Source organism: Saccopteryx bilineata, chromosome 2 (genome assembly GCF_036850765.1).
Source record: "Saccopteryx bilineata isolate mSacBil1 chromosome 2, mSacBil1_pri_phased_curated, whole genome shotgun sequence".
NCBI lineage: Eukaryota > Metazoa > Chordata > Mammalia > Chiroptera > Emballonuridae > Saccopteryx > Saccopteryx bilineata.
Genome location: NC_089491.1, coordinates 389,137,712 through 389,152,221, shown reverse-complemented (window position 1 = coordinate 389,152,221; position 14,510 = coordinate 389,137,712). Strand labels below are relative to the sequence as shown.

The 14,510-nt window shown below is 54.1% G+C and overlaps 1 protein-coding gene across 1 annotated transcript in view; it reads right to left on the bottom strand.

Moving 5' to 3' along the window:
• Nucleotides 1–14,510, bottom strand: part of SHISA6 (shisa family member 6) — a 254,219-nt gene that overhangs the window by 126,529 nt on the left and 113,180 nt on the right. The window contains exon 3 of the mRNA XM_066264275.1: nt 11,060–11,155. Coding sequence (XP_066120372.1) covers nt 11,060–11,155 — 96 coding nt within the window. The remainder of the gene's footprint in view (nt 1–11,059; nt 11,156–14,510) is intronic.

The following is a 14,510-nucleotide window of genomic DNA, read 5'->3' as shown; positions in this document are numbered from 1 at the left end:
ACAGAAATCCGTGATTCTGACAACAGGGAGAGGCCGCTGCAGTCCTCGAAGGTCGGCCTGCCTCAGCCCTCAGTGCTCTGTGTTCCTCCTTCAGTTATCCCCTCCCTCCTCTGCTGCATATCAAGCAAGACATCACGGCAAATAAATCCTAGAAATGGAAATGACTTGAAGACCATCGGGGAACCACACACTTCAAGCAAAATTTTCTTTGATGGCCGTGTCTCTCAAACTTTAGTGTGCACACAAGTCACCCGAGGATCTTGTTAAAGTTCAGATTCTGAGTCAGTAGGTTCAGGGTGGGGCCCAAGAGTCTTCAGGTCTCAGTGGTTCCCGGGGGGATGTCTATTGCTGCTGCCCCAGTGCAGCTGTGAATTCTGTAAAGAGCTACCACTGCTTGAGTGCTTAGGCCTCTGGTGCATGCGTTATCTCATGCAATTCTACACTAGGCCTGTGAAGGAGGTGCTGCCGCTACCTTATTTTATAGATAAATGTCATGGAGGCCGGCCAAGGCCACACAGCTAGCAAGTGGCACACCGAGCCAGGAGTGAATGAGCATGCCCGAAGCCAATGACCCCCTTCTCACTGTTCTTCTCCTACAATCATCTAATGGGGGACGTTAACCTCTCTGTTTGGGGGGGAGTAAGATGGAGACCAAGGCCGTGATTCCAGGCAGGGAGGACCCGGGTTTATCTATCCTGCCACATACATAATCTGCATAAAGCAGAGACCCTCAGGAGTACACGGTTATGTTCCAGAGAGTGGGGTCCCAAGAAGCGGACCACATCAGCATCCTGTCCCACTTCCAGGTCACCATGAAATCCTGGCCACGCTGACGGAGAGACTGTCTTCTCCTGGTCTCAGACTCCGGTTGGCAGGGAGGCGGCAGTCCCGCCCCCTTTCCGGGGACCTGACGGCCCCGTAGTTCAGCTATCGGGGTTTCCGGGGCTCTTGGCAGGGAGCGGCTGAGAACGAGGGAGCCAGTACCAAGGCCTGGCGAGTGGTTAGGGGAGATTCCCAACTCGGATGATTGGTCAGTGCCAAGAACAATGCCGGGAAGAGACTCAACTGGCCACCAACGTGTCCCTGGGCCACCCTGAGCTATGGGTCATGGCGAGAGAAAGCTTAGCGGTGGCACTAGAAGGCAACTGAAGGCAAGAAGAGCACAGGTCCGAGCTGCCAGACCGCTGGCCGGATAGGCCAGCCTCTGGAAGACAGAACTCGGTGTCTACGGCTCCCGAGGAGGATTTACAGCCCGCCAGGACCCAGGGAGCGGAAGGTGTCCTGGGCGTCTCCCCCTCCTGCCTCGGCCAGAAAGGAGAGTCAGGCTGGCAGCACTGGGGAGTGGGTGAGGTCTCCCTGATCTCCGGGGACCTACAACACCTCTCCCCCCACCGCGTTGCTCTATGGGAGGTCTATCCGGACCTGGGTTACTCCTCTTTTGAGAGCATCCACATACCCTCTGGGTAAGAGCTGAAACTTCCCAAAGCAAGGAGATGCACAGTGCGTCCTGACCCCACTTCTCTGCCCTGTACTGTCTCTACTCTCCTCACACCGGCCCAGGGGACTGTCCCAGGGGGTGGGGCCAGCACCCAACACGGACCAGTGGCGGCCGTCCCACAAGCTAGCATTAAACAGGGACACATAGGGTCCAGCACTCAGCAAATGTCCTGCCAGATGGGAATGTTGCTCTGTGCTGCCATTTACCCAGGTAGCGAGAGTTGGGTGACGGGTTAGATATACCACATTGCCAGTCGACCTGCCATTCCAACCAGGCCCTGCCGTTAGAATAAGGTGGGCCAAAGAGGGGTGTGGAAAACTGGAGGACCAACTGTATACTTCAGCGCCCTGAGGGGGCCTCCCAAGGGCAAGCTGGGTGTCCTCCCTTAGAGGTGGAGTCTTGGGGGCTCGGGAAGCGGGCTCAGAGCTCCATGCTCCTCAGAGCCAGCGCAAGGTTTAACTGCTGCCGGAACTAACAGAGCACGCTTCTCTGCATCCAGGCTCATGGGAGTTCCTCTCAGGACGGCCGATGTGGGAAGGGGTTTTCTGCCTCTAAGCAAAATGGCTGAGACTGCAAACATACCTATGTACCCAATATTGAAAACTCTCAAAGGTATTGCCCTGGGTTATTTTTTGCCCTATTTTCTTTTATTCCGTTTGAACAGCCGTTACATGGAGAAGTGGACCCACTGGGTAAGCACTGAATTCCACATTCAGGCAGACCCATGTTTGCTTCTGATGCAATCCGTTTTAACCAGTCAGTCACCTTGTGAGGTTGACTTGATTCTAACAAACTATGTAATCCCCACGATGCCACATATTTTCCTGAGTGCAGGGCTCAGGGACAAACAGCCAGTGTGGGATGGGCCTGGAGCGTGAGAAATACCATGGAGCAAATCTGAACACTCCAAGTCCAGGCCTCGTTCTCCACATTCAGCCGTTGGTCAGGAGCAAGCAGGCCGAGTCAACTAAGGGAGCTGTTCCACAGAGGCAGGTCAGAGCCAGTTGACAGCTCATTCCTTTGCTGCCCTCAGCCCAGAACCAGGAGTTCTTCCCACTCCTCCCTGCCCTCCCCTGGCCTATGGAGAGGGATGGGAAGGGATGGTCCCAGGTGCTATGGCTCCTCAGAGGGCCAATCACAAAGAAGCCAGGCTCAGCCTTCCCTCTCTCCTGCTTCCCAGCTCACTGTTGCTATGGAGATCAGATGCCTCTGAGTTCTGCACTTCATCTGGAGTCCAGCCTTTGAACACCTGGGTTGAGTAAAGCTCACTCACTCCTCTGACCCTCCAGAACGTGAACATGTGTAAGCTGGGTATCTTTAGCCCAATGGCTCCGAGGTCCCCTTGCTACCTCCACAGGACGATCGGAAGGCTGGTGCTCAAACCCTGGTGTGGGGTGGCAGCTTACGGTTCTGCAGGAGCCTATGACTCATTCTTTCCTTCCTTCCTAGAGGAGAAGGCCTCATTTCAAACCCATGACGATACTCAGACAAACAGGCCGGTGGGAAGGATGAGCCTAAGTCCAGGCGGAGGGGGGGCACGGGGTTTGGACCAACCAGCGGTGGGGCTTGAGAGAGGACTGAGGGAGGACACTAAGACACACAGTGCTGGCTGGGACGTCACAGCCCACGTGGAGCCTGACGAAGCCGAAACAGGCCCCTGACCACAGCCGGGTGACCTTTCCCCATCCTGCAGCCACTCACTCCCAAAGCCCTGTCATCACCCAAAGCCCCCCACCTCTTCCCCTCTAATGGCTGCAAACTCCCACGTGGACCCAAAGGTTCTGGGCCTGGCTTTCCCTTGCCCTGCTCCTTTCTTCCCTGTTAGCCACTGACCCAGACCCCTCACTGGCTGATACCTGCACATCTGCTGAATGTGAGAGCCCGTCTCTGCTTCATTCTCTTCTCAGGAAGTGGGGGTCTTGGGACCACCCCCTGAAATCTTTCCAGCCCCTCCCTCTGGGCCGCTGCTCTTCCTCCCAGACTCGGGGGTGTGAGCAGTCGGCTGCCATCTTTGCAGCTCCCCTGTTGCTAAGCCCTCTAAAGTGGCGTCAGGACGGTCGCCTGTCCAGCTGTGGTCTCAGCACCTGCTCCGATGCCCCCACCCCCACATCTGCAGCATTGGTGTCCCTCCCTACTTTCTGCCTCCTGCCCCAGCGAGAGAGTCTGGCTGGCGCTGGGATTGGCCACACCCAGCCTGGTCCCCGCCAGGCAGCGTCACTTAGAGAAAATGAAGACATTCTGTTCAGGACCTTTCCTTGGGGTCCAGGATAATCCCCACAGGGCAGCAACTTCCTGTCTTTGGGCTTCTCCCCGTCCGCCAGGTAATGTCAGAGAAGTCCCTGGAGGCTGCAGAAGAATCTGCTCAAAGCTCTAGAGACGGGTGAAAACCAGGCTGTGAATCTCCTCAGACATCTTCACGATTCCCATTGACCAGACTGAGGACAGAGGCATCCCTGCGTTAACACTGCAACCAACGGTCCTGGGCCAGCTGGGATGGCGGGTCACCCTTAACCCTCATTCACCGCTGATCAACTTGCTTCCAAGGCCACCGAGGAGCAGCCTGCACACACCTGTGGTCGTACAGTCCCTGTCTTCCGTCTGTGACTCTGTGGCCAGCCCTCCTCCTGGGTGGGAGAGGCTCTCCCCCGCCCGCTCCTCGTGATCAAGAACAGCAGTTCTAAACTTCCCTCCGCACACGCACTGTCAACTCTCCCTCCCCTCCCGGATCCTTCCTGTACAGACAAACACACTGCGGCTTCTCTCGTCTCAACAACAAACCGACCAAGCAACCCACCCACACCCCTCTTCCTACCCTGTACCCCTTTCCAGCCACTACCCTCCTCCTCCACTCCCCTTTGCACGAAAACTCTAAAATCTATATCTGCAGTCTCCTCCTCTTCTTCCATTGTCTTATTTCAACAATCTTCTATATTTTTTATTATAAAACATTCCAAAGCTATCCCACGACAGAGAGGTCAGCATGGTGCACCTTCCCCCTCCCGCCACTCAGTGAGCCCGGATCATGTGGCAGTATCACCTCCAACGTCACCCGTTCTCTCTGGCCCCCAGCCGGACAGATGTGTTATCACCACCCCGAAACCGCTCTGGCCAGGGCTGCCAGGGACCCCCCTGCTACACCCCCTGGCCACGGCGAGGCTTCATCCATCTCACCGACCTCTCCGCAGCCTACAGACTCCTGTCTCCCTCGGAAACACTTGTTGGTTTTCCCACTCGATGTCCAGGACACCACACTGCTGTGATGTGTTTGCTTACTGGCGGCCCATACTCAACCAGTCTCCTCCGAAGGTCGCTGTCCATCTCCTCAGGTGTCCAGTGGCTTCCTTCTCTCTCGAGCCTCTGCTCACCGACAAAGTGACACTCGCTAGCTGATTTTGTCCAGTCTCCTGGCTTCATGGACTGGAAACTCCTGGGCTGACATGCCCAGCCAGGACATCTCCCCTGAACGTGACATTTCCACATGGATTATTCATAAGCATCTACAGCGAACCACGAAGCCCGAGTGGCTTCACCTCACCCTCCGCCTCTACCAAAACCTGTCCTTCCCAAGGCCTGCCGTCTTCCTAATGCCTCAGGCGACAGCCACTCTGCACTCCACTGTCCCAGAGTGGAAACCACGTCCTTCAAGGGCCCCACAGGCCCTCTGTGAATCCCCCGCCGCTCTCTGACCTGAACCCCAACGGCTCACACGTGGCTCTGTCTGTCCCAGCCTCACGGGGAAGCCGGGTGAGCAACGCCTCCCTGCTCCCTTGGCCCGAGACACCGTCCCCAGAGACCCAGGTCACTCTCCTCTACCTCCTTCGGCATTGCTCAAACGTCACCTTGTTCTGAAATCTTCAGGATAACTCTTTGTACACACTGCAACTCCTCCCTTTCCCTGCCGCATTTTGCTCCATAGTTCCAGTCTCCATCTTGACACACTGCATTCATTCCCTTCTTTCTCTCTTGATTTCTACTATCTCTTACTGCTGGCTGTAGCCTGGGTGCCTAGAATGGCGTCTGGCCCAGAGCAGGCACCCCGCCAGCATGCTTATGTGAAGTGAAAGGCGGCTCGGGCCATCGTGTCTGCCTCCCCGGAGGGGCCATCGCTTTAGAGCTCCTGCTTTTTAGTGAAGGCTTTAGGGTCCCTCTCCCTCTTCTCCCTCCTCTCCCTCCTCTCCCTCTCCCTCCTCTCCCCATTCTCCCTCTCCCTCTCCCTCTCCCTCTCCCTCTCCCTTTCCCTCTCCCTCTCCTTCTCTCATACACATACACACAGCCCTCAGGTTCGCTCTGGAATGGTATAAAGCAGTGACCCCCAACCCCCGGGCCACAGACCAGTACCAGTCTGCAGAGAAAGAATAAATAACTTACATTATTTCCATTTTATTTATATTTAAGTCTGAACGATGTTTTATTTTTAAAAAATGACCAGATTCCCTGTATTACATCCGTCTAAGACTCACTCTTGACGCTTGTCTCGGTCACAGGATACATTTATCCGTCCCACCCTAAAGGCCGGTCTGTGAAAATATTTTCTGACATTAAACCAGTCCGTGGCCTAGAAAAGGTTGGGGACCACTGGTGTAGAGGACCTAGTGGAACAGGGCAAAGTGTCAGGAGAGGGGCAGCAGAAACCAGTGTGTCACAGTCCCTCTGCAACTGCCCCAGCTCAGAAGACAGTGGCAGGGAGCGCCTGCACCTTTGGTGTCACTGCCCCGCCCCCCCGTAAGGACTGAGGCCCAGGGTGGCCCGGGACGCCAGGGTGAGGATCCCTGGAATCACTGTTATTGACGTGTAGGGGGTTTCTGGAGACAGTCTGTTGGTTCTTCCTATCAGACTCAAGGGAAAAAGAAAACCTGCCCACGAGATTTCAACCAAACTGCCGAAATAAGATAGGGTCTCCCGAGGCGTCGACAGACCCCTGAAAAATTATTCGAGGGGCGTGAACTTCCTTCTTAAAGGAGCAGACCCTGCTCACAGGGTGTGAATGCCCTACTTCTGGGGTCAGGAACCTATGGCTCGCGAGCCAGATGTGGCTCTTTTGATGGCTGCATCTGGCTCATGGACAAATCTTTAATAAAAAAAATTAATAACGTTAAAAATACAAAACATTCTCATGTATTACAATCCATTCATTTCCTACCGCTCATGTTCACGGTTGCAGGTGGCTGGAGCCAATCACAGCTGTCCTCCGGGACAACACCAAATTTTTATTGGATAATGCTTAACATACACAGGTCGTTGTATGGCTCCCACGGAATTACATTTTAAAATATGTGGCGTTCATGGCTCTCTCAGCCAAAAAGGTTCCGGACCCCTGGCCTACTTCCTGGCCCATCTCCTTCTTGTCACTTCCTGTCCTGCAAAATGTGCACCCCGAATAAACACTGCCCTGGATTCCTCAGTGCTCGCCGTCAGTGGTTCCCACCAAACCCACAGAGCAGACTGGGCAGGTGCAGGCAGCCGGGGGGCAAGGAGCCCACGCACTCCGCAGCCCCTCCCGCTGTGCACAGGCCGGAGACAGGGGAACAGGCTGGGACTCGGAACGGAACAGGACTGACCGGTCGATGGTGACCTGGGCAAGTTAACTCAACCGCTCAAGTTTCAGGTTTTCATCTGTAAGATGGGGGTGGCAAGAGCTCTCTGAAGTCGGAAGACCCCTCCCTGAGGCTGGGATACGCATCTACCTCCACGATGCCTGTGGGGCCAGTGAGTGTCACGAGAGACTGGTGTCCCCCAAGCGTCCAATGAGGGCTACTGACGCCGTGCAGAGCAGGGACCGTCCACGCCCGGTTCGTAGATCAATCACAGTCTCCTTAAAAACGCGCGTTAAATTCAGTGCCGTGGGTCTGCGGGGCAGTGGTGTTATTGTCTTCTAAAGCGAGTGTTGGCTTCCCTATCAGTTCTGCGAGGTGCAGCAGGTCTACAAAATGGCCACACCTGCCACCAGCAGGCCTTAGGCAAATGTAGGAAGAAAAAAATATATAAATAAAGGAGGAGGAAACCAGAAAAAGGCAGTACCTGTCGTTGAAACAAAAGATAAGGACAGAAAAAACGGAATGGGAGAAAATAAACCCACGGTGGGGGATGGTGCCGTGCAGGGACCTCTGAGCGGCCCCTCCCCTTGGGGCACCGACATGGGTTGGTTTGCTTGTAGGCACCACACAGAGTCGGACGGACGTGGTTTGCTCTGAAGAAAGGGAGGGTGGAGCTTGGCCTTTTCCTGGAGACTGAGGCTGTGCGGGGACTAAAGGACCAGATATGAGAAGGGAACTCTCATTTCCAGAGCCACCCCTTCGGCCCCCTGTCGCCCCCCTTGGTCTCTTTGCCCATGAAACTTCAGTTATTATCTAAATGGGAAAATACGTACGAGGTACATTCCTGGAAACAGGAGGTTCAGAGGCCTCTGGGTAGAAGGGAATGGAGAAGAATGTCCGGTAACGGTGCTGGACACGGGCAGGAGGGGCCATGCGTACACAGGGGGGCTGGGTCAGGAGAAGAATGTCCGGTAACGGTGCCGGACACGGGCAGGAGGGGCCATGCATGCACAGGGGGGCTGGGTCAGGAGAAGAATGTCCGGTAACGGTGCTGGACACGGGCAGGAGGGGCCATGCGTACACAGGGGGGCTGGGTCAGGAGAAGAATGTCCGGTAACGGTGCTGGACACGGGCAGGAGGGGCCATGCGTACACAGGGGGGCTGGGTCAGGAGAAGAATGTCCGGTAACGGTGCCGGACACGGGCAGGAGGGGCCATGCATGCACAGGGGGGCTGGGTCAGGAGAAGAATGTCCGGTAACGGTGCTGGACACGGGCAGGAGGGGCCATGCGTACACAGGGGGGCTGGGTCAGGAGAAGAATGTCCGGTAACGGTGCCGGACACGGGCAGGAGGGGCCATGCATGCACAGGGGGGCTGGGTCAGGAGAAGAATGTCCGGTAACGGTGCCGGACACGGGCAGGAGGGGCCATGCGTGCACAGGGGGGCTGGGTCAGGAGAGGAATGTCCGGTAACGGTGCTGGACACGGGCAGGAGGGGCCATGCGTGCACAGGGGGGCTGGGCCAGGCCACCCAACAAGTTGGGACGGGAGAGGGAACAAGCAGCAGCTCAGCAAAGCCCTCCGCACACGAGCGGGGGCAGGCCTCCCGGATGCCCCATGTGATAGTGACCCGAAGGACAGGCAGGGATAGAGAAGGGCCTTTCTGTAGCTCTGACGGAGGTCCAGTTCATGTGAGAGAGGCTGATGCCCGCAGCCTGATAAGAGCATGGTCTGGCTCCCCTGTCGCTCTGACCCCACCTCCTTCTACGCCCGGCCTCTCCAATCCGGCCACACTCACACTAGCCTGCCACCTCTTCTGGACACCGAGAGATAGCTTCCGCCTCTGGGCTGTCCTCCTGTCTCTGTCTGGGAGGCAGGTCTCTGCTCAGTGACTCCCTTCCCTGACAAGAGTGGCCTCCTGCCTCAGAACCCCCCTCCCTGTCCTTGCCATCAACAGCTTACTCTGTCTCTCTCCCCCAATGGAATAGAAGCTCCACAAGAACAGATGTTATTTTGTTTATCTCTGAATACTGCTTAGCGCATAGCAAGTCTCACAAAATATTTGTTGAATGTGTGAACCAGAACGTATAACTATATATAATATATATATATGTATAACTATATATATAACTATATATATGTATGTATATGTGTATTTAATGGTTGATCAATTAATCAATCGATAGATAAAACACAATACCAGTTCTATTGATTAAACTGGTATTTCAGGGTGGACCCCCCACAAGGGTAGTAGGGGTGAGGGTGGGAAACCCCTGAAGTTCAGAACCCTTAGAAAGAGTAGTTGTGGTCTTCTGAAAGTTCCAAATTCACAGCTCTGCTCTTTTGGTTGTAGGACCACGGTAGCCAGCCCCCAAAATGGCCCTCAGTGATCCCCTGGCACCTGGTATTCCCAGCCCGGTGTAGTCTCCCCCCATTCGGAATGGGGCTGGCTTGGGTAACTGAGAGCATGTTGTGAAGACGATGGTGTGTAACCAGTAGGCTTGGTCATCAAAGTCATGTGGCTTCTGCTTTTCTCTTTCCTGGATCTTCCCCTTTGAGGAAGCCCAGCCACCATATTGTGAGGACACTCAAGAAGTCAGAGAGAGACCACCACAGGGAGACACGGAGACCCTCTGTCAACAGCCAGCACCGTGTGTGAGACCATCTGAGAAGCAGGTGCCCCAGCCCCAGCCAAGCCCTCCGATGACACAGCCCCCGCTGACACCTGGACTGGAGCCTCATGGGGGACCCCAAGCCAGAGGCGCCCGAGTCCCCCAACTGCAGAAGCTGTGAGATAACAAACCTTTATTATTATTATTATTATTATTTTTAAATGCTGCATTTTAGAGTGATTTGTTTCACAGTGATAGAGATTTATCCCAAAGTCAATGACATGGGGACAGGCCCACCCAGGCTTGAGTGGGTGTGGGTACGACTAGGACTGTGTCTCTGACTGGTTAGCGGTGTGGTCCATGTCCCCTTCTGGAACCAGCTGGTCCCAGCGTGATCTGTAACTCTGAGTAGCCACAAATGCCACCTGTGTCCTCAGGAAACTTTATTTAGACACAAATAGACACAACAGGAAATACATACACAGATACAGATTTTTTTTTTTTTTCCTCTACAGGATGAACAAACGTCACAAAGAGAATTTAAAAAGTAGGTGATGGGATGTAGGAAGACGTTGCGAAGTTCCTCATTCACGCACACTGAGAACAGACACATGTTTTGGAGGAAGACAAGGGAGTCTACCCCCCTGACAACAGAATTCACAGTTGTTCCGCAACAGTACACAGGTGTTAGGGAAGTAATCAGAGAGGGTAGAGAGCCAGTTACTCTTGACATGACAGAATGCTCACAACTCTAGCAGGACTCGGTTTAAACCAAGGCCGGAACCGAGGGTCCCAGGCCCCCCGCACAGGTGCTCTGCGAGCTGTCGCCAGGTCAGCAAGCAGCTCAGCAGAAGTGCTAGAGGAGCTTCCATCTTGCGGCGTGGCGTCTAGAGCATCACCTCTCTCTTTGTGTCCAGAACACAGAGGGTTGATGGAGACACACTTAGGACACTGAAACTCTTGGCATGCATGCTGGCTTCGAAACCCACAGTACAGAACATTGACATCAGTTTATAAAATGTGTCTTAAAAAAAAAGAAAAAGGAACAATAGCCAAGAAGACAAACACTTTGCAAATGCTGCCACACCGACTGGCAGTGTTATCACCACGCTGGCCTGTGGCCCCCCTCCCACAGAGAGCCATCGGCCACTGTGTCCTGCTCCACACCACGGGAGGAGGAGGACAGATGTCTCTTGGAAGTCTATGACTGCCCTCTAAAGTCACACTGGTGACCTCCCGGCCACTCCTGTTGGAGCCATGCATGTCACCAGAACAAGCAAGCGGCCATGGAGCCCCACTGATTCCTGTCCGGGACAAGCTTCTGGCCTCCACGCCATCTGCGCATGTCAGATGGGGTGGGGGAGGGGTTCCCTAGGCAACCTCTGCATTTTTAGTAAAAAATGGTTTCCACTGTACCCTTCGTGTGTCCTCTTCCTAATGTGACAAAGCCGGAGGAGATGAAGTTATGGAGATCGGGTCCTCCGCTTCGGTAAGCATCCTTCCCATAATGTCCTGCAAGAAGATGGGGCAGAATTACCTGGCACGGCCACGACACCACACGGAGACACACAGGGCAGCCCCAGCTCCGCCCACAACACTGCCCAACGTCACTTCAAATCGGCTGCCGCGTCAGGAGGCAGAAGCAGTCAAGGAAAAAAAAATACATATATAATTTTATAAGTGTATATATAAAATATAATATATGTTTTAGAAATATAAAGTATATATAAAATATTTCATCATATAAATATTTATATAGTAATATATATCATAAATATAAATATATTTAGATATATTGTTTATTACTGTGCAACAATGTATATATACATATATATGGATTTGTTTGTTTATATATAGTATATATGTTTATATATATATATAGTGAACTGTGTAATAAAGGAGAACGTTCTGGGAAGGTGACGCTGAAAGCAGAGGGTGGAGAAGGTGACATGTGCCTTGATTTTGCCATTTCTGACCGAGCCCATCGGAACATCAGTCTGTTTGTCCCACCATTCCTTTCCTCTGCCCCGGCTTCCTTCTTTCTTTTTCTTGCCTGATTAATCTGTTTTCTTTCTTTCCCGAGCACAGAGGCAGGGGTCTGCCTGGGACCGCTCAACACACGTGTATGTTTATGAATCCACCTCCTGTAGGGCAGCCCCACATCAGCTGCAGCTGACGACAAGAATGGAGGTCATAAAACACTGGCGAAAATAGCCCTGCGCTCTCCTGTCTTGGCTTTCCGCGGTAAGATCTCATAGGTCGGCGGCCTGACGCATCAGTCTACCTGCAGCACAGCGTGGGGAAAAGGGTGGAGCGGTTAGAGCCCCTGGAGGGAGGAATTCAGAGAGGGAGAAAGGCAAGGCTCTGCCTCTGACATTCTCCACAGGATACTGCCACAGACCTGCAACAGACGTGCTCAAGAAAAGAAAGACGTCACCTGACCAGGCGGCGGCGCAGTGGATAGAGCGTCGGACTGGGATGCGGAAGACCCAGGTTTGAGACCCCGAGGTTGCCAGCTTGAGCGGTGAGCAAGGCTCACCAGCTTGAGCCCAAGGTCGCTGGCTTGAGCAAGGGGTCACTTGTTCCGCTGTTGCCCCCCAGTCAAGGCACATATGAGAAAGCAATCAATGAACAACTAAGGAGCTGCAATGAAGAACTGATGCTTCTCATCTCTCTCCCTTCCTATCTGTCTGTCCCTATCTGTCCCTCTCTGTCTCTGTTGGAAGGAAGGAAGGAAGGAAGGAAGGAAGGAAGGAAGGAAGGAAGGAAAGAAGAAAAGAAAGAAAGAAAGAAGGAAAGAAGTCCGTAGGAGCTTCACTGGGTATATACACACGGAAATGGAGACAAGCCATGATTTTGTCATGTTGCCACAAGAGCGTATTGAAAACTGTACGGACATGTGTAACAAATGTGCAGAGCCACCTGAGATGGGACGTTAAGTTAAAAAGCAGACAGGGAATACTGTTAAACATAGTCACCAGGCTGTAAAAAACTTCACACCAGTGCATTAAAAAAGGAAACAAACAGACCCCGATTGAAAGGCAGCCCGAGAGAGGCTGGCGAGTCTCCGTGCAGCTGGAGCACTGGTCCTCCCAGTCTCCCTCCCGGTCTCCCTCCCAGTCTCCCTCCCGGTCTCCCTCCCGGTCTCCCTCCCGGTCTCCCTCCCAGTCTCCCTCCCGCGCGGCTCTGGCTCCCGAGCGCTTTCCCTCCTATTGTGAGTATGGGATTTTTGTAATACAAATAGGGAAAATAAATTTCTAATGGAATAACATGTGGTAAGTGCAAAGGCATTCTAAATCATGTTTTTTTCCTCGGGGAGGGGGGTACCCTGTGCATTATTAGATCTCAAACCTGGGTGTAGGTCAGAATCTTCTGGGTGCTTTTAAAAACACAGCTGTCTAGGTTGGGTGAGGGAGGTAGAACAGGATAGAGCAAAAAAAAAAAAAAAAGACAGGCCCTGGCCGGTTGGCTCAGCGGTAGAGCGTCGGCCTGGCATGCGGGGGACCCGGGTTCGATTCCCGGCCAGGGCACATAGGAGAAGCGCCCATCTGCTTCTCCACCCCCCCCCCTTCCTCTCTGTCTCTCTCTTCCCCTCCTGCAGCCAAGGCTCCATTGGAGCAAAGATGGCCCAGGCGCTGGGGATGGCTCCTTGGCCTCTGTCCCAGGTGCTAGAGTGGCTCTGGTCGCGGCAGAGCGATGTCCCGGAGGGGCAGAACATCGCCCCCTGGTGGGCAGAGCGTCGCCCCCTGGTGGGCGTGCCGGGTGGATCCCAATCCGGCGCATGCGGGAGTCTGTCTGACTGTCTCTCCCCGTTTCCAGCTTCAGAAAAATACAAAAAAAAAAAAGGACGAAAGAAACCCTCATGGACACAGGCCACAGTATGGTGACGGTGGGGGGGGGGGGAGGGAGGAGGGGGGAGGGGCGGGATACACGGTGATGGATGGAGACTTGACTTGGGGTGGGGGGTGAGCAGACAATCCCGTGTACAGAGATGTGTTGTAGAATTGAGCAACTAAAACCTGTATAATTATGTTAACCAGTGTCACCCTAATAAAATCAATCAATAAACTAACAAACAAAAGAAACCCCACAGCTGTCCAGATACCACTCCAGGGCTTCTGACTCGGTGGGCAGTGGGTCAGGGCCCGGGCTCAGGGAAGCGTATTCTGAAGAAGCTCTCTCCAGGTGACTCCGATGTTCCCTGGGGAAGAACGGTGGACCTAGAGCCCACGGACAAACCACCGACGTTCCGTTGATCCACGTGGGCTCAGTGACCGTTTGCTGGGACCCTCGCATGCGCCTGGAACCGCCTACTGTATAAAGCTCCCAGCCGCCTGAGCATGCACCAGAAGAGCCAGGCGGGCACATCAGTCACACCAGACGGCTGGCTCCGCCCCCAGAGTCGCTGACTCAGTGCCTCTGGGATGGGGCTCCAGTCTTCGCCTTTCTATCCAGCCGCCTGGTGATGCTGATGTTGTCGGGTCCAGGGGCCGCCTCTCTGAGAACCACGGCCCTGGCACATGGGGAACTATGAACATTTTATCGCTGCTTCCTTCGGGCCCTCCCCTCCGGAATGAATACCTCACTCCTCTGGGCACACACATTTCCATGGGGACCACCTCTCTTTCTATAAAACACAGGGGCTACCACCCAGAATTTCCTAGAATAGAAGGAATTATTGGAGCTGAACTAAGAGGCTTCTGCCCATATCCCAAGCCATATCACAGCTCGGGAAGCCAGACTCGAGCACTTTGGAGAAATTCATCTTCATCAGGGGATGAAAGAGAGAGGGACAGGGCTGTGGGGAGGGGCGCACTCCCAAGTCCTCGGGGAGGGGGAGCCTTTGCCCTGTAACGTGGTCGCCCCC